The sequence below is a fragment of the Electrophorus electricus genome, chromosome 16 (genome assembly GCF_013358815.1).
Source record: "Electrophorus electricus isolate fEleEle1 chromosome 16, fEleEle1.pri, whole genome shotgun sequence".
Lineage (NCBI taxonomy): Eukaryota > Metazoa > Chordata > Actinopteri > Gymnotiformes > Gymnotidae > Electrophorus > Electrophorus electricus.
In genome coordinates, this window is record NC_049550.1 from 2,726,082 (window position 1) to 2,747,498 (window position 21,417).

The 21,417-nt window shown below is 39.9% G+C and overlaps 1 protein-coding gene across 5 annotated transcripts in view; it reads right to left on the reverse strand.

The window, feature by feature from the left end:
- The window catches only part of LOC113579187 (receptor tyrosine-protein kinase erbB-4), a 165,441-nt gene that overhangs the window by 79,451 nt on the left and 64,573 nt on the right, over nt 1–21,417 (reverse strand). For all 5 annotated transcript variants that reach the window (XM_035534874.1, XM_027012944.2, XM_035534872.1 and 2 more), the window contains exon 2: nt 12,674–12,825. In XM_035534874.1, coding sequence (XP_035390767.1) covers nt 12,674–12,825 — 152 coding nt within the window. The remainder of the gene's footprint in view (nt 1–12,673; nt 12,826–21,417) is intronic.

Genomic DNA, 21,417 nt, shown 5'->3' on the forward strand with positions numbered 1-21,417 from the left:
ACATCACACACAATGATCAAAGGTACAAGCCTGCCGCAGGCTGCAATTAGGAAGATTATACCTTTCAGTCGGTCATATCATTAAGTGAAAAACAGTTGTTGCATCACTGTTCCAAAAATAAGTCTCTGCCATTCATTTCACTTTAAGGCACGGTTTTCAATGAGCAAAAGTGGGAAAATATTACTTTCTACATTTTTACTGTACTTTATTTCCCACAATATTTCCTGGGAGAGTTACTGTGATTTATTATTTTTTTTTATAACAAATAATGCTTTATTATTTGTTTTACAGCTTTAATATCAGTTGTACTTTTTCCTTGTATCCAAAACTTCAGTCTGTTTGGGATCTGAAATTATTAACAACAACAAAAAAAAGAATATTGGTTAAAAAAGAAGGTAACAATCTTGTTACCTAGCAACAAGGACAACCACAACAAAGGGCACCCAAGCTGTGAGCTGGGCCAGAAGCCAGCAGCGGAGATTTGTGTGTAATTCACCTAATTCAATTGCTCTCGTGCCACTTTTTGCAACCTTTATCTATAATGCACTTTACTCCAACAAGATCCAATTTTCCCGACTTTCTCTGAACTGTTATGAGAGAGATGCCAAATCATTACAGCTGCATTGCCAAAAGAGACAAAAAGGAACCATGCGAGTCAACATCCTGTACAGTGCTAGACCTCGGCAGAGGCATAACAGACATAAGAAAATGATAAGCAAAAAATGTGGTGTACTTGTTTAATGTTATTTCCAAACACCTATCCTCACACATCAGCTGTGGGAAGAGATTCTCAATTAGCCCATTGAACCAGTGAACCAGTCAGCCACACCCTATTAGATCAATGCATTACCCCCCCACTCTCCCATCAGGCACAGTCCCGGACAGTGTCCCCTCCTATCATGCGCTGTGCTGAAGAGTGTGCCTTCTGGCCCTATTTCATTTAAATCCCAGCAATTATTAAAAGAGGAAACCAAGTGTGAAAAACACTTTTTGGGTGCATTTTTCGGCCTAACATTTTCTACTTCCCTCCCATTTTTTGTAATTATCTGCTCCACTCAGATAACTCTTTCAACACTCAGAAAATAACTTTGACACAACACAATTACAGTGCTTACATGCACTGGTCTGAATTCACACAGTGGCATCATTACATAAAACAAACAAACAAACAAACAAACAAGCAAACAAACAAACCAGAACAGTTCATTAAAGCCAAGACCAGGGAAGGTGCTGCATTAAGATTACTAAGCATAATTGTTACACTAGCAGATAACAGGCATTTTTTAAATAAAACATATTCACGTATATTTAAGAATAGGTTATTTAACATTAAATCTTGTTTGTGTTTGCCCCTGGGGGCCCTGGTGACTGCCTACCTTCACCTAGTGCAAAGTCTGCTGCTGTCAGTTCCTCAGATCCTGGCAGACATGTCCACAAAGGTTTTGTTAAGTCAGGCTAATGTCACCAATGTGTTCTGTGAATAAACCTATAAAAATGACTATTTAAGCCTTTTACACTACTCTTCTTCTCAAGCAAAGTGGTCACTGAATGCTACCCTCCATCCTGTAAGAAAAGAACTACAAAAGGCAAAATAGTGATATTTGTTTGCAATTACCATATTTGGTTGTGTCTTGCCGTTACTCTGAGCAGGTGAATGTTTCTAATTATAAAAAATAAACTGGTTATGATCTGCATTCTGTTCAGTATGCAGTGTTCTCGAGCTGCATCCGGACACGGTGTCCCCAAACTGTACACTATGGAGCACAGCAGAAACTGTGGAAACATTTTCAAATATAAATAAATAAATAAATAAATAAATAATATTTAAATTTACATTTTTATAGCATTTATCCAAGTGTTGCTTCCCTATTTTAACATCAGTGGCCTCATTTCGGACAAAAAATTTGTCTAGTCTTGAACTAATTGCTACTGTCCACAGGGATTCTCCGGTTAAAAAAAAAAGAAGAAAAAAAAAAGCTTTTTCATTTGTGTCAGAAATATTGGCTTTAGACACATGAGGGTTTGATTAACCCCATTCTGTTTGTCTGACTGCAGTCTTTGTCCCTGTGAAGTGACAAAGAACATCCTTTCCAGTGTTCACTTGAAGTTAGTCACTTTAAACATGGCTTTGTTCGTGGTTATAAGCTTTCATTTCAAACTTGAGACTTTGTTGGATTCTTGGCAGCACAATCTCCTATCAGTTGATGTGTAAATTTATCTTCATTCATTCTCCATTCCTTTCAGCTGAAATATTTGTGTTTTATCTTGACCTCCATTTTATTCCTTTTCATTTTATTCCTTCTTTCCAATAGTAATTGGGAAATATCACACACTGAAATTATCTGACAACTCCACTAACGTGTAGTTTTAATGTTATGAGTACAGTTGTTGGGTTGAAATTGTGCATAAGATAAACCTAAGTTTATTTTAGGTTAAATTAAAAATGCATCTCTTAATTAACACTAAGGGGTCGTTACCGACTTAACACTCAATGATTCCACAATTTATAAGTTGCATTTATTGTGTTAGGTAAAGATGGAAAGAACAGACATCTGACAATTAGGATGGTGATACTTATTGTGTCACAAAAACATATTCCATCATTTAATCTTTTGTGATGTTGCAAATCTAACCTTTAGAAGCTGATGCAAGTGATTTATGGTAATTTTGACACCTTTTCTTCTTGGTTTCATAACTCCAGCATGACTCCACACATAGAAGAACCTTTCCAAATGTAGCATTTTCATCACTGTGCCATAAAGCAGCCACGAGTAATCATATTTCTACAAAGGCACAAAAATCTGCACTACATCAAAACAGAGGATTCATATCTCAGATTTTTTATCTGAAACTATGATGCTTGTTTTGGTCTGGAACTTTTATTTCATGTCTCTGCATAAATGTAGCATCTTTATCATGGTCTCTGATTCATCAGAAATAGGCAATAAACTAAACAATAAACTTTATCTTACAATTGAATTGCACTGAAGATAAATATTATAAACAGCTAATATGATATAAATATATTAAGCTAATAGTACCTACCAATCTCAATCTGAAAAATAAATACATTTCAAACAGTAGTCATATAGACCCTGAACAAAATAGCATGACTCTTGCAAGCTGTCAAAACATTTTATCAAAATAAAAATTGAATCAAGAGGAGAGAAAATCAATAAAAAAAATGTCCACCTTATACTAGTCACACATTTTTTCACAGTACTAAGCTATACAATCACCCACTTATAGACACTCCATCTAACATATTCTGAAGAGATTAGGCATGATTATTCGCTGACTGGTTTGAAGTAACCCTAACCCTACCCTTGTTCGCACACCGGGAAAAGTCTATAGAAGCCTCTGTTTGGGACAACTCAGAAAGCAAAAGTAGAACACATGAACAGTAATAGCTAATTTATATGTTCCACAATATTTAGAATAACAATGCTGCTTAGATGCTGAGGTGAAGAATATGCTACTGAGAGTGTATTGTGTCATAATAGATCCTTCCAAAAGGTTGCAAACAGACATCGTGGACTTATTGCTTCAATAGATGCAAATAAGGGCCCAAAAATACCACCATTTACATAATGCATATAATACATGGAATTTAACAACAATTTTCATGGAACTTGAAGTGCCTGGCAGTAGAAAATCACTGAATGGTGATTCATCAATCTAACTGTAGAGCACAGGTTTACCACTGTGATGGAAATTTTGTTCAGTATTACATTTATGGCATTTACCTGAATATTATGCATATATATTTCACTAGTTAAGACCTTTTTTTTTAGGTTTTGTTAATAACTCCCAGCCCTATGTGGAAAGTTAATGAAACTAGAAAAGAAGATATGTATTAGAAAGACATTTACCAAATATGGTATGATGAAACTAGTTCTGACACATGCTGAGCAACAGTAGAGCAACCATAGGTGAGGGTGAGGGAGAGATATAAAGTTTCCACCACCAGGAAAATTTCATATTCATGTCTGCCATCCAATTAACATCAGGTTGGTAGTGGTTCCAGGGTCAGATGCTGAACAGTGATAATGGGGTTAGGGTTCGTCTGTGACTGTAAAACGGTCCGTGGTTGGTGAAGGTATAACCAAATACCTGGCCATGGTATTCACTCAATTCTGCTATATACTTAGCTCTGGGACAAATTATAAACTTTTATTGTTTAATGGATTTGACAATCACAGACATATAAGGATGGGGAGGTTTATTCTCATTTGCTTTGTTTAAACAGAACTTTTATTTTCTTTTTCTTGTGCTTAGATATTAATTGTCCCGGTCCAACAGTGTACCAAAAAAAAAAAAAAAAAAAGAGTTAAACTTCAGGTGTACCTGCACACATACTCCACTGTTAAGAAATAGAATCATAATCAGAATCACACACCTCTCAAGTGCATTTATTTGTGTGTGTGTGTGTGTGTATATGTGTGTGTGTGTGTGTGTGTGTGTGTGTGTGTGTGTTTGTCTGCTCAGGCCTCCTCTCCTCTCAGCTTCTCTGTGAGCAAGACCTGGTCCTTCTTATGCTTGGAAGTTCTTTTTACTATTAAATCTATTTCGCTTTAAATAAGGTCTAAGGTGTGATGAATTCCTAGAAATTCCATGACAACCTCTTCTTATCGTGTCATGATTTTTGTTTGTATTTATTTTGCAGCCTTGCATGTGAACTCGCAGGCTACAGATATGCAGCAAATCTACGTCGTCACTCCTCAGGATGATAACGGTATTGTCATGTTCATGTCGTTTGTGATGTAAGGTTAGCATATGGGGGGGCAGCAGCAGTAGGGCTCAATAGATAACAATTTCCCTCATTTTCCCCAGTAATAAGCAATAATTGCACCAACACTAACACACTAGTGCCCACACCGCTGCAACCCAGTGTTCTGCACTCACCACCATGGTTACAGCTCTCTCCTGCCACTCTTGGAGCGGGAGCGTGACAGTTTTAGTGCTAGCGGGTGCTTAGCTTCTGCCATGGAAGCTCCAAGTCAGAGTAGTCAAGTGACCTCTTTCAGCATGGTCTAATTTACAGCCCTGCCCACTCTGCTGAGGAAGAGGATAAGGAGCCCTACATTTTGAGGGCCAAAGAGCCTTCTAGAGGGGGGAGAGGGTAAAATTGCGACACATAGCTCACTGTGGAAAGGCACAAAATGGGAAAATTGCAGGCTTGACATTTTCACTCCAAAATAGGTGAGCCTATGAAGAGTTCCAAGTGCACTGAGAACAGGAATAGGATTAACCCTTTCATGGCTGTGGGTACAATAAAGCAATACATGCCCAGAAGCTGACACTGAGCCATTGTTAAAGCCACGTTTACATCAATTCTTGGGTAAATGGCTCTCTGTCTCTGTCGTAACAATATGCAATAGGGGTCATGGAAATATGAAAGGGTTAAAAGGGCAGATGTCAAATGCACCATATATTTTACATGATTCTGACATGTTTCCAGAACGCTGAAACACGTGAGGATAATAATTAGATGTCCTCAAAAATAATTTTAATTGTATTATTAAATGACTGCACATTTCACAGGGACCTAAGTCAGGGAACGTATTAGTTTGGGGAGGTGTGGGGGGGGGGTGAGATGTCTATGCATTATCTTGATTTGAATGTAAAACATGTATGCATTTATGCAGAATCCAGTGAACTGGACAATCCTCTCTCATATGGGTGAGCTTGATTTATGACCAGCCCCATTCTTGACTAATTCATAATTATACAACAGCAACAGCAACATATATATATATATATATATATATATATATATATATATATATATATATATATATATATATATATATATATATATATATATATACACATGCTGTGATTTGGAGGGAGTAATACTTAACCCTCACTTTAAAAAATGAATGGAGGCATTGATTATATCCCATATTTCAACAGTGCCAAAAGATTCAGCATTACCAGAGACTTAGTCTCATAGCTGCTGTCTCTTCAAGAGCAAGTCTCCCTTGTGGGCCATGGGAGGGCACTGAAGTCTAGTGGGCAGTGAGGGTTACGTTGATTCCAAAGCAGAGAGCGACCACGTGGAAAAGACAGAAATGCACAAAACATTCAAGGTCTTCATGAGAAGCGGCTCAGTAAAATGCCCAATGCCACCTACCCGACACACCCGCTAAATCCATCAACTCACCACACCCATCACAACCACTACACCTGGCTGTTCTCAGGAATGGTCTGATCTGTTCACAGTGCCAATTACACATTCATTGTCATTGTTTAGTAAAGTTTAGTAAAGTAATAATCATTGTTTACTAACAATTTGTTTTGTTAGTAAAACTGATTGTTAGTAAAGCAAAGTACTGCATAGAGAGGAAGATTTCAGACTGAAAACTCAAAAGTTTTTTATGTATACACTCAAAAATGTTTGTTTCACAGCATGTGGTAAAGGAACTTGACAATGTTGCATCCTACTTTATAGCTGTAGCTGTGTGTATGCATGTATGTGTGTGTGTGTGTGTGTGTGTGTGTGTGTGTGTGTGTGTGTGTGTGTGTGTGTGCGTGTGTGTGTGTTTGTGTGTGTGAGAGAGAGCTATGACACTGTACTGTACAATGAGAGCGTGAGGCTTTGAGAGTTGTCACAGGCTTGAAAAAGTCTAGATAAAGACAGACAGGCTCTGTGTATCTCTCCTCCTCTCTCTACCTCTCTTTCTCACTTCCTCTTTCCATCTCTTTTCCTTTTTTACTGTGGCATCCCTTGAGCTCCACTGTGATAAGCACTCTCGTCCATCTCTCCCTCTCTTTTAATGTCAGAAAAGGACTGCTATTATTCACTTGTGTGTGTGTGTGTGTGTGTGTGTGTGTGTGTGTGTGTGTGTGTGTGTGTGAGTGTGCATGTGTACGAGAGAAAGGCAGAAAGAGGTCGGGTGTGTATGCCTTGTATTATCATCTCACTTTTCCACAACTCCACCTTTCAAACAAGGCTGCAAACTCATGGATGCCACAGACAATGTCAGCTGATGGTCTGTGGGAAAGAGCTCCAGAGTGAGTGTACAGTTGAAGCATTGTTCAAAACAGAGTGGGCTATACTGGCAGGTCATTGTGCACATGCTTGTCCTCCTGAACACAGCAGAATCCACGCCACTGAATGGAGAACGACCTACCAGACATGCATGCTTCACATTTTTATGACTTACGTTTCCTTGTGTTAGAAAGTTGGATAACACCTACCCAGTGAACAACACATGAATATTCCTCTTCAAAGGAAAAAAGGCAGACAGCTTTGCATTTCTCTCGATGTGCAGTGAAAATTTACATTCAAACATGGTTCATTATTCCCATCTGATTATGATATGTGGGAAATGTGTAGGAAAAATATCTTCATAGTGAGTAGGGAAACAAAGCACAAACATTTTTATGCACAAGAGTGTGGCAATATGTGTCTGACCCTGCTGGGAGAAGCCTGTACACTTTTGGGGGATGTTGTGAAGAAGATGACCACATGTTGCCTGTGAGCACTGGCGGGCCATCTGCCTGGAGAGCGTTAACGGGAGGGAGAAAGAGGATGGAGAGAATTCAGGGCTGTGGGAGCAGGGCCGCATTCTGTGAAGTTTGTTGTCTCTGAGCCTCTGGGTCTCTGTTACTCAGACAGGCAGGGAAACAGAGAGGGAGAACAGTGAAGAGAAAAGAGAAAGAGAAGAGGGTAGGATAGGAGGATAGCTGTTGTTTCTTTTCTACCCCAACTGCTTTGAAATGTGCTTTGAAATGATGTCCCTAAACACCTCTCAGTTTGTGATGGAGGTGTGATTTCTGCAAGAGTTCACTATATGAAGGAAACAGAGTGAATAAAGCTTCTGACTTCTGTGGGTCAACCAGGCAAATCATTTGCAGGGCAAGCAAGCATAACTTTTCTTTGATTGCTGTTTTGGCTATAAGGCATAACATTGAAAATTAATGAGAGAGAGGGAGAGAAACAGCATGAGAGAGAGAAGAGGAGATACTGTTTGTACACGTGGTAAATACCATTATCAAAGTAGTACTCACAGACACCATGGCTGATGTAGCACTGAATTTTCAAACCAGGCTAAAAAGAAGGAAACACAATGATACATGCCTAAACTTCACAGAGAGCCCTGAATACCAGAATCAGCTAGATATGTAATGATCAAATCCATCAGTCTTTTATCTGTATGCATTGACTGTACTAATGGTTTGGCTTCCATTGGGGTAATAGAACAGTTTAGAAGTTTAAAGAGTTTAGAACAATTTAGCATCTTAAAAAAGTGAGAAATGTGTGCATGTGAGAGTAATATACCTATTGGATGAATGGAAATATGTTAAATAAATAAATAAATTAATTAATTAATTAATTTAAAAAAAAGAAAGAAAGAAAGAAAATGAAGATTCATTTACAGATCTTGGTTAAATATGTGATATATAATTTTCAGCCATGTAGGTTTAGCTTGGTTAACAGTGTGCCATACTGAGAAAACCTTTTCACAGTGTGTTTTTAGAATTCATTCCATTAAATGGAACACACTGTGAGAAGGGTGACTACAAAGGGCCTTTCAAGCTATTTTAAATAAGTACTTACATTTTTAAAGACAAATTTTCTAATAACATTATCTTCTAATAACTAAAAATGAGCAATATTGCTAATATACAGGCCATTTGGCATGTGCAAAATATGCTTATGCTAACGTGCCCATTATGTCTCTAAATCAGGTAGACACAAAGACTGCTTTGTCAGGATTTAGCTGTCAGGCCTTAGCTGAACCACCCATCAGACTCTACGCGTGCAAGTGCGACAGGCAAGTTTTCACCAAACAGTCATCTGCAGCCATAGTCTGGGAGTGTCTAGGAGTGTCTGGAGCATCTGGGAGCATCTGGGACTGTCTAGGAGTATCTGGAGCATCTGGGAATGTCTGGGTGTGTCTAGGAGTGCCTGGGAGTGTCAGGGAGTGTCAGGGAATGTCTTGGAGTGACTGGTAATGCTTGGAAGTGTCTGAGGGAACTCTCACTCTCTCACTGCTCTTGTCTTCCTGGCAGCTTAGGGTATGTTATCTTCCTACCTAGGCAAAAATGAGGCAAATCTGGATACAGGCAAAGACTAAAATCAGGTGTAGCTAAATCTGGGGAACTTGATACTTTAGCAGTAATGGTATATTTTAGGAGTAGGGACATGTAAGACATATTTTACCATGATTTCATTTTTAATAACATCTTCTGGGCAGCATATCATTTGCACCGTCATTAACATGCATCATTATCCCCAAAGGTCATGTAAAGTAAAACCTCTCATGTGAAGTAAAATATCTCAAATTCTATATGTATTAAATGCTTAGACTAAAAATACACATTTTTTCCCAGGAATGTATTTAGCATTACATTGCAATAGGTATGCATCATACAGTCTTCACTAACTTCCATTTACTGCTAACCACATCAGCATTTTTGGACAAAGCAAAAGCAGGGGTGTAGGGGTAGCTCGAGTCACTTTCAATGCTCGGAAATGCCCAATTCAAATTGTCAAAGGAGCAAACTTCCTTTAGCTATTTAGTTATCTCAACTGGTTCAAGTTCTTTCCTGGGGTTCACTGATTGGAATTATGTAAAAATTACTAAGTAATGCAAATACACTAGAATAAGTTTTGATTAAGTTCTGATTAAAGACGGCCAATCAGGCTAATAATGGCCTGAAATTCACAATCAATGCAGATTGTGAATTTGTCATATGCCTTATTAAGCATCTCAGAAAGTTTGGCAAACGATTATCCTTTAGTAAAACTTCCTCTCTACTTCTGATCCCTTCTTGAGAAAGTGATGCCATTACCCAAGCTGTTTGAATTTCAAAACACACATCATAGATGTTCTGCATGTACTTTTATTTACTCACTGTGACAGAAGAAAGTTTCTGAAACACTAGTCATGGTCAACACAAAGTTCAATAAGTTCAAACCGAGTATATATAAAGGGGAAGAAAGGTGGTTTAAGTGGCATGGTTGTTGGTGCTAAACAGATTGGTCTTTGTAATTCAAAAAGTACTAATCTACTGGGATTTTCATGCACAACTATCTCTGGGGATAGAAAGTTGTTCTCAAAAGACAAAATAACTTGTTGAGGCCAGAGGTTAGAGGAGAATGGCAGGACTGGTTAGAGCTTATAGAAAGGAAACACTAACTCAAATAACCATTGTTACAACTGAGGTATGCAGAAAAGCAACTCTGAACGCACACATCAACACTCGAAGCAGGGCTATTGCAGGGGAAAACCACACCAGGTACCACTACTGTGAACTAAAACCAGGCAGCTGAGGCTACAATTCTCACCTAAATTGGACAGTAGAAGATTGGAAAAATGCTTGCTACCTGGTTTGATGAATCTCCATTTCTTCTGTGACATTCAGTTGGAAGGGTGAGAATTTGGTGTAAACAACATGAAAGCATGGATCCATCATGCCTTGTATCAACAGTGTAGGTTGATGGTGGTGTTGGTGGTGGTGGTGTAGCAACTGCATGGTGGTGTTTTGGTAGTGGTGGTGGTGTAGCAACTGCATGATTCTATCATGCCAATATGGATAAAGATCTCTGAGGAATGCGAATGGTTCTAGCACCTTTTTGAATTGATGCCATGAAGAATTAAGACAGTAGGCAAAAATGGGTCCAACTTGTACCTAATAAAGTGGTCAGTGAGTGTATATAGAAGAAATATGTGGTTAGCATTTCATATTGATTGATACAATTTCCTTAATATGCATGGCATTACATACACAGGTATACAGATGGAGAGAACACAAATTAGGGAACGTTTCAGACCCCAGTGGAACATTTCACACATATACACAGCTGTATGTGTGAAAGAGGGTATAATGGTAACAGTAGTAACAATATATTATTTAATATAAAAGCAAACCTAAACATGTAATAAATAATGTTTCAGTTGCTTGAGATCAATGGAAGTGTCAAAGATTAAAAGAAAAGGCAAAGAGGGATTCCTTCGTGGGCATACTCTTCCTGAATCTGGGCTGTCAGATAAGCTCAAACCTCTCATACTGTGGCAGAGACTTTGCGCAAATGGCCATGAGACTAACCACGCATATGGGCTAGAAAGAGAAAGAGAAAGAGACAGACATAAAGAGACAGAGGGAGAGAGAGAGAGAGAGAGAGAGAGAGAGAGAGAGAGAGAGAGAGACAGAGAGAGAGCTTCATACCTACCAATACCCCTTATCAATCCCCCAGATGCCTAATTGTTGTGCTAATGACTCCGTGGCTAATGGAAATGTTTATGGACTCTATTTTGAAATGGGAGTGTGGTAATTAGCTGTGACTCAGTTCATTACACATGGCAAAAGCCAGAAAGGAAGTTTGCACTGGATGTGCAGATTGAGAATAGGGGTTACTCTGAGTATTTGCAGCAAACTGTGACTGCAGCTCTTTAAAATGTGACTCTTTTACAGATCCAATGCCAGAAGGAACACTCCCTTTTATGATTAAGCAGACAAACACTAATAAGCTTTTTACTTCATTATTTTTACATAGTTTCCAACCCAGTTTTCTCCTGGTGTTGGTCATACTCAACTCACTGCAAGTCTCCACTTGCACACATTGGTGAATGTGAGGGTGGAGCATAACACCCATAGTGACTGTCTGTAAATTTCAGACCACTTAGTGCTTAGCTGGATTTGTATGACTTGGCCCCACTGGCCTGAGCTAAAAGTACAGAATGGAGAACATAAATTTCTCTATTAGGAAAAATATAAGAAATGAAGCAGTAATGAAACAAAGATATCATTCTCATAAGTGAAGATGAATGAACCTTAATAACAAGGCAAGGCAAGGCAATTATCAACATTTATAGGCCCTTTCTCTCTCTCCTAACAGTAGCTTCAATGTGGGTGTCAAAACAAAAGAGCTGTAATGTAGTAATTTACTCTTCTTTTTAAATAATGCAACATCTTATTGATATTGTTGTGCCTATTTCGATGTGAGTTCTTTTTTTGAGATGACATGATTGAACAAAATTGTGATTTACAATTTAGAGCTAGAGAACGGGACATTCAAATATTGTCTACATTTCACTTGTCTCTTATCGTTATTCAGATGGAACAAATGTTTCTCAAGTCAGCAACAATATGCACATTATCTGAATTTCAATTTGAAAGTATATCTACTCTTGCTTAGAAACCGTGCTGCACTGACAAAAGCAAAATCAAGCTTATAAAGCACTAGTCGACATGGTAACATACCCACAGCTTACATTTCATATGGGCCATTTTACTGCACCAAACATGCATTTTCATCTTCTGCTGATATACTCATTGTTTCCACTGCAATATTCTGATGTAAGCAAAATCTGCAGCAGTGGAGTTTCATGCTCTCAACAACACAACAGCATGGAGATGGTGATGGAGGTGGAAAATTCAGCTTGTTAGGGGTTGCAGTTTGGAATTATGACTGGCCTACTTTTTTATGATGTTGATGCGGTGGTTTAGAATGAGGCTTTAGATTTTAGGGACTGATCAAGGTTGGCTTGACTCACATTTAGAATGCTGAGTTTGTGGTAAATTAGGTTTAGCAATTGGGATTTAGGGTTTAGAATTGTAGAATATAAAGGTAGAACTTGACTGTCTCACTTTGAGACTACAGTTAGTTAGGTTTAGGTCTGATGATATAGGGTTTATGTCAAGCATTGGCTCAACTCACCTTCAGAAAGTTGAGGTTGCGGTTGTGTTCGATGCTGGTAATCTCCAGGTTGCCCATCACCACCTCACAGTTCTCGTAGAACTTGCGCAGAGTGTGGTAGTGCTGGTCCAGATCTGACAGGGTGCTGAGCTTGTTATCAGTTCCAGGACACACTGTAAAACAGACAGAAATATGTGTGAATGTTTGAAACTATGCATATAGATCATCTGTTGCACTTGGCAACAGGCAGCTCATCATACATTGAGCTCATTATGCATAATAAATATTATAATATGCATAATTAACTGCATATATAATGAACCGCATAATACAAAAGACAAAATTTGGTGAAAATGAAGTAGACACTGGATTCAATGTCTCTGAAATGTTAAGTTGAATTCTAAGCTAAAAGCCTCAGGTCTGTAAAAATCATATATGATTGAGTTTAATAGCTATATTTTTTGTCATTTTTAAAACATATTAGACCCTCATTAGTCTTGTCGTTTGCAGTTACAGTTTTCATATGTTTTGTATTTGACAGATTCTTATAAATATCCTTTTATTATGAAGTACCGTTTTGACATGCTGTAATGGCATGCTCCCCCACCCCCCAGGCCCGCCACATGCTGATGTAATTGTTTCTTAGTCTGACAGCTTTGTTTGAACCCCCCGCCCTTTAGTTCAACTGAATTTAATAACCAATTCAATTACCAATCACACCTGTCTCATTTGTATCTTGTTAGTGTATGTATTTAAACCCTTGTGTATGTAGCCTAGGTTGTCGTTCCATGTTCCATGCACTGACTCTGTCCTGTGTTCTGGGTGCACTGCTTGCACTAGCATCACTCTGCTGTAAGCCCGTACATGTTCATCTACAATTTGTTGTTTGCTCACCAGTTTGTGTTTTACTTTCACTTTGACTAAATTCTGCTCTGTGCTCTCAGCTTGCTCTACATCCCATGTCTCGCCCGGGATGAACCCCTTCATCACACGTGCTATTATAAATGTTCACTAGAGTTAAAAAGGGTCAAACCCAAAATTAAATATAATGATCCTAAAAACATTAATCAGAAAATTAACAAGTAACAAAAAAATACACTCCTAAAATATTATATAATTTTTTCTTTTTTTTGCCGTTGTTGTATACAACGTATTGTATATGGCTTATTTGATTAAATTATTAAATGACTTTTCCATAACCTATGCTAACCTATGGTAGTGCATTCAGAACGTAAACCCTGAGGTTGCTAAAACAACTTCATGATTGGACTTTACTAAAAGAGAACAAGTTGAATGACTTTGCTAATAGAGAATTTTACTAATATAGAACAGGGAAAACAAACTGGCTTTCATATTACCATAATTCTGTTATTCAGAACTCTGAATTATCGCAATGAGGGATTCCTTAAGCAAGCACCTTTTTGCTCATTGGTTAAGTGTATTGTTTAAAATTCAAATAAAGAAAACTACAAAAACTAGGGCTGAAGAGCAAGCTCAGGTGACCCCTTCTCATATTTGTTGGCCATAACCTTGCTCAATATGGATGAATCTGTGTATGAAAAAGCAATAGGAATTTATTAGTCTGATTACCACGCAAAGATGCACATGCGGTTGAACCTCGTTCCACCTCCTTTTGAATCATCTGGAAACTGTGTGCCAGAATGGAGACCAAGGCCCTTACCTTTATGTTTGCCATCAAATGTAACAATGGGGCTTAATGGTCATGTACTTGTAATGACAAGTGGTTGCAAGTCTCTTCATGACATGACCTCCAGATCTGTGTTTGCTCACTGCCTCTTCCTTAAAGTGGAAGGAACTCTTATGTGTGGGCTTGTGGCTCCTGCCTGGGGTGAAGAGATCAGGGCAATCGGTCGAGCACAGGGCTCCAGGCCTCTCAGCCCTGACATGCTGACTTCAGCCCCGACATGGGTGATAGACGACGTTTAATTAAATCCACCTCCTTCCTAACATCAAACACCTTCCTTGGGTCATCCAGAAACCATCTGCTCTGTCTGCAGCCCCCAAACACCCAAACGGCTTCGCATATGGTACAGTGTGCAAGTGTGAAACCAACTGTGTCATTCTGCCTGGGTCCTCAGATACAACACCCAGTGTGTATGTGTGTGTGTGTGTGTGTGTGTGTGTATGTTTGGTAGAGAGTGACAGATACACCAGGGCTCTCACATCCACTATAGGGAGAGTGTGTGTGTTTGTGAGTGTCAGCATTCTGTTCACAACATGTGAATTTCACTAGAAAAACTAAAAAAGTCAAACTTATTTCATTTGAACAAGCTCTCTTCTCACACCCAAGTCCTCACATGGACACCAATGTTTGCATGCGCAAGTCTATTGCGAGCATGTGGCGACTCTTTTGGCACCTCTCACATCTTCGTGCCATGGTCCATTGAGCTTCTCTGTGCTCCAGCCTGGCTGTATTTGCACTGCTCTCATCTCTGGCCAGAAGAGGGTCACTAAGCCCTGGAGGCGAAATGGTGATATACAGCTGAATGTGTGGTTAGCACGTGCATGTGTGTGTTTTCAATAAATATGAGTAAATAATGGTGGTAAATCACAGGTGATGAGGAGAGAGAGAGAGAGAGAGAGAGAGAGAGAGAGAGAGAGAGAGAGAGAGATGTACTGAACTGTGAATGCTAAAGGTTGATATATTAAAATTAATCTTTGGTAATTCTGATTATTTTTTTGCATGGGTGTTGAGTGAGAAAAATGGGTTTGCGTATATAACCAAACCTGTTTTTATTGTGTGTGTGTGTGTGTTTGTGTGGCCACTGTTACCATTCGAGCTGCAGACAGGCACGTAATAAGTGGTTACTGAGCCCTTAAGGTTCTCCACTCAGCTCTGTTATCCTCTCAATTCGAGGACTTCTGTATTACTCTACCTGGTCACAGTCCCCAATAATACCCACTCATTACCAGAGTGAACCAGTGTTCGGAGAGAGCCCAGCAGAGTGAGACTGTGGATTCAGCAGGAAATTTAGCAGTCCAGACTGGAACATAGGTCCAATAGTTGTTTACAATGACCTTGCAGTTTGTTAAAGAACTGCGAAAGTTTAAAGCAAAGTATGCCCTTATTTAAAATTAAGGTCCTTACAGGAAAACACAAGTAATACTTGACAAAATGTGAATTTAAGCTTTTTTTTCCACTTTCCACTTTCCATTTATCCTAAACTGCAGGAGATATTCCATTGTAGAACACCATTTAACCTAAATTATAGGCTGTAGAAAGTCACTCAACAAGAGCTATTCAATGACAGTTACATGCACACTGAAGAATCAATTCAAACTAAAATGCAATAAAATAAAGTCTTTCACAATGACCAAAAACAAAAGTCGTTGTCTTTTTTCCCCCCAAAACCCACATAATGTCACGGTGCATTTACAATTGAATGAATTTTCTTCCAGGCGGCACACTCAATTCACCTCACAGTTCGAGAATGAAAATGGGATACTTCCAGCCTTGAGGACATGTATCCATGCCAGCCCCGTTTCATTCATTCTCTCTGTGAATTCGCAGGTTAGCAATACAGATTTAGAAAGCTGTGATTCCAACTTGACACCCCCCCCCCATCCCTGCCAAACCCTACTAACAAACACTCACACACACACACACACACACACACACACGTCCATGTGCTGGTTGGGGGGGAGGGGCACTCGTCCAATCAGCTCAAGGAACTCCTGAGCTGAGAGGCTGCCAAAAAGGAACAAAGCACAGACCCCCGCTAGCTAACAGACTGAAGCCTTGTCACAAGCACTGCTCTTATTTCACAAGGCAGTAGTCCAAAGTTTCCAGCAGGCCTGTTATTATCCCTGCTAGAGCAAACTGTGTAGTGACCACATATGACCATAAGATCCAGGACCACCCGAGTCTTCGTGACATCAGGCCTGTCATTATCCCTCCTAGAGCAGACAGTATAGTGACCATAGAATCCAGGGCCACATGAGCTTTTTGACATCATGTCTGTCATTATCCCTTCTAGAGCAGACAGTATAGTGTGACAGTGTATAGTGTGTGCAGTATAGTGTGACTGGGCATAACTTTGGACAACCAGTTGTTGTTCTCAAATCATGTTTCAAATCTGACCCAGTCTTGCAGGTTTCTCCTTTGTAACATACAAAGAATTTGACACTTTCTCTCACTGGAAGCTGCCCAGGTGCTTGTGCAGTCTCATCTCAAAGCTAGACTATTGAAACTCGATACTTGCTTGTCTTCCGCTAAGAGCCATCAGACCTCCACAACTTGTCCAGAGTGCAGCAGCCTGTCTGGTCTTCAATCTTTCAAAGTTCACAAATGTCACTCTGCTGCTGTGGACCAGGCCCTCCATACATGATGTCAATGGTCAAAGCCATTGAAATATCATACTCCAAGTCTCATGGAAGACAAGCATCGAAACTGATTCTCTGTCCTGGCTCCCAGATGGTGGCTCGAACTTCCTGACCTGTCCAGACTGCAGAGTCCCTTGCAGTCTTCAAACACAGACTGAAGACCCATCTATTTGTGGAATATTTAAATGAACACTGATCCTACACCTATGTTGAGTAACTGAAACTATAGTACTTATTGTAAGGTATGGTTTAATGCACTTATTGTTGTCTGTTACAGAGCTTATGTGCACTTTTAGGCATCAACATTGATCTCTGTATTTCAACAGTATTCTAGTTCAATGGCATCTTGAACTCTAACCTACTGTACTGGTTAGGATACATTCTGTTAGTAAATGAAAAGCACCTTTGTAAGTCTCTCTAGATAAGAGCATCTGCCAAATGCCGTAAATGTAAATGTAAATGAACTTGGTTACTCTTTGTACTTGGGTACCAAGCATGCTGGAATGTATGGGCCGAGCTTGAAGCAGTGCTGATCACTGATAGGTTAAACGCAATTGACACAGAATCATCAGTCAAGTCACATTAGGACAACTGCCATTTTAAAAACCCAGTGGAAGACACAAGCTTGAGTAGCTAGCTAGAATTATTTACAACCTATTTATCTAAAACTATACCAATAAAGGCTAACTTTAACAGATGATTAGCTAATTATCTGCATTAGCTCTTTGTGCAGACCAACAAAAGCTATGTCTTTGTCTTCCAAAGTTTGTTTCTCTTTTTGAGTGCTCTTTTTTGACTGGTCTCCCTTTTTTCATTACCTTTTTCTGTCTCTGTCTTTTATGTAAAACCAAATGCTAAGCAAAAGGTAAATCAGAATCAGAAGCTTCTCTATTGTTTTGTGTTTACTGTTTCCATGAGCATTGCATAGCATAGCATTGCATACTCTTCCCACTTTTACAGTTCTGTTATGCTACGGGAAATGGAAACAGGTATTTGGACAAGGTTTGGATAGATCTTGGTTCGGAGTAGGAATAGGACAATTACCACACTGCCCAGTGGAAAAATGGCAATAGATCCCGGATCTGGAATGTCCATGCTTTTTATGCCATCCAGGTTTCAAAATATGGTGAAGGATCTGCTTGATTCTCTTTGGACCCTGTACTTTTCACCAATTCCATATCCTGTCCATTTCAAATGAGGTGCTGAGAATTGCTGTTCCATCACCGAAGCTTCAAGCCCAGACCCTGGCAATGGGCAATGGAGAATGACGTCCAGGTTTTGAGACGAGCAATGAGAGCTCTCATCCAGAGCGAGGCTTACCTAGGCCCAGACCAGGTCAATACAGTGATGAATCGCCGCATTAGTGCTGATCCTGTTAGTACTCCCACACATCATCTGTGACTCGACATCTTGGAGCTCACAGCCTGTTGATGAAGCAGCTTGGCTCGGCTTTAGTTCCTTGCCCTTAACGACACCCTAATCGTACATTTGGGCCGTCTCACCTCCCAATGCGGGCTACACTCTCCCCACTGCACATGAACTTGCACAGCAATCTCTTAAAATCATCAGCATAAACAAATTTTAGCTGAGGGTGGGAATGCTTCATCAGGTAAGATCTGAGGTTTCTGAAGTTCCACTTGTGTTGTTGTTACACATAGAGGCACAGTTCATCTGGCCTGGACGACCATACTAGGTGGACCATACAATATGGCAATAATATTATATTGTGATTGTGAGATGTCCTGCATTATATGCATTGATGAACTTAATGTCACATGGTTAAAGTCTATCTTGCATTACTATGAGCAGAATTATTGCCTTTATTAATCAAAATGATTGCACTTATTAAAACATGTGAAGTGTATCAAGATTTAAAAAAAAAAAACCTATTTGTCCGTAGGCTCATTTGCACATCACCATCCTCCGCAATTTCAGTACTGCAAAGGTCAGTATTGTGATAACAATTAACCAGCGATCTATTGTGCTGGCCTAATTTACACGTTCATCTTTACATCTCATTTACATCTCATTTACATCTTTACACACTGAGACAAATGAGAGCAAGGAACCAGTGACTCTGGGACTAAGCATGCATGGCCAAGGCTCTCCCTGGGTGTGAGTGTGCAACGATGTGAACAGATCCCCTTTGCACATCAGGCCCATGGATCAATAACAATTTGCTTAAATGGCATGAGGAGAGGTGTAAATAGTAGCAACAGTGACATTTAGAGCGCAGCTCACGCACCGTGCCTGGGCCAATATCGTCAGAGGAATGGGTATCTGATCCATATTCCTATTAAGACCCATGCAGCAGATCTGATTTAAGGCCCAAGGCTCTGCCCCCAGTGAGGGCGGGTTTTATTGCAGACCTCCTGAGAGACATGGGCCATGGCAGGGAGGGTAATGGGGGAAGGTGGTGTCCGGCTTTTCTTTGGTGGGGAAAGTAATTTTCCCCAATCCTGGAGGGTGGGGTGGGAGGAGTCTCAAGTCCCAGATTGGGGGGGGGGGGGGGGGGGGTTTGAGGGTGAGCAGAGGATGAGTGAAGTGATGCATGGCGGACCTACACCTCAGACAGATGACATTTATTTGACTGTAGTAGTGACGGAGATAGATGAGTGGTAATGGAGAGAAAAATGAAGGCCATGAAAATCCCGTGGCTCTCTTGCTAAAGGGAGGACTTCGAACATCTCGTCCAGGCCGACTGGAGGCATGATGGATTCATCTTTTTCCTCCTGCACTACCACAAGCGTTCATTAGCATCCGTGCTGCTTTTTTATAGCACGCCAGCTCAACTCTCTTTTGGTGGCAGTTGCACTGCCTACAGAAATAATAATTCTCTTGCAATACTTCACCAATTTCAAAAGAAAAACAGTTCCTGTATTATTAAGTAAATTGTGAATTAATTTCTGGAAATGCTTTCATGATGGTATACGAACCAGATATTATTGTCATAGTTACTGGATGAAATAGTTAGCTGGTAACATACAATGTAATGCTTACAACCCCCCCCCCCCCCTTCCAGATAGTAATAATGGCTATCATGATGTAAAGTAATACATCTATTTTGCCTTTTTCTTCTTAACCCTTTGACAGCCATAATAACCATTTGATAACCTTTGATAATTATCTGAATGAATATGAATAGGTAAATATGTACATATGAGGTCAGGTTGTGTGGTATATGGAGCTGCACTTACCATCGGGCTGCTGCAATTCCAGTGCTGCAGTAATTGGCACTTGGACTGTGTCCTGCCATTCAAGCCATTTTGTGCGACATGATGCAAATGACTGAGCCAAAAACTGCTTCATATTCAACCAAAAAATGGTACTACATGCTACATAAAAAAATGCTACAAAGTACAAAAAAAAGGTACCTACTCAGCAGGGCGGTGTCTCCTCCGAGCTGGAGGGGGCATGCGTCATTTGTCAGTTTATGGTATCAAAAAGCATCGAGTTGAGTTTTTGCTTGGTGATGCTGACTGCCATCCCCCACCCCACACCTTCAGTCAATCTCCCTTTTGCTCTGTTTCTCTTACTTTATGTTTATTTCTCACTCTCAGCCTCTTTTTTTCTCCATCTCCAGGACACACTAAAAGCAATTGAGTAACCCCAGCTGACATAGCTGAGATCTTGTCTGCAGAGGTCACTCTCCATGCCAGATGGGAGCATCAGATCCGACGCACACTGATCCTCCATGACCCCAGCCTCCATGTACATGCCCCAAACAAGGCACAGGTCGACTAGCTCAGTCTGTTTGACAGTCTTCATACAACTCAGTGTATGCAATGTTCCTGACATGACAGAGGTCTTATTAATGCAGCTATAATATTTTCAAAAAAAGAATAACAAAAATAAAATTGCAAACAAACAAACAAACCCAAACAAAATATAAGCAAGAGTCTTCCACAGCTTTAATGATGTACACCATTTGGCTGTATGAAAGTCCACACTAGCAGGCCATGACCTGCAGCAGTGGCTCAATAAGAGCTAGATTAAGCAGGTGCGAATCTAAAAAGGCATTGACCACAAACACACACATACACACAAACCCACACACACAAATACCCATACACACCCACACATGCATACATGCATGGCTGCACACACACACACACACACACCTCCCACTTTCTCTACTGAGAGCTTAGCACGAAGCGTGAGTAAGATTTCTAAATGTCTACATGTCAAAGGCCCAAGATCAGCGTCTTAAACAAAGTAAACATATACAAAACAAGCAGTAAACATTGGAAGAGACGGACATTCACTGGATTCAGCAGATGACCTCAAGAAACCCAGCACTGATAATAACAACGCTAGTTACTTCTACTTCCAATGAGAATAGAATCAGTAGACCTATGCATGTTCTCTCTGTGTGGAAGGTTTATAGTTCCCTACTATGGCTCAATCATCATTAGCATCAT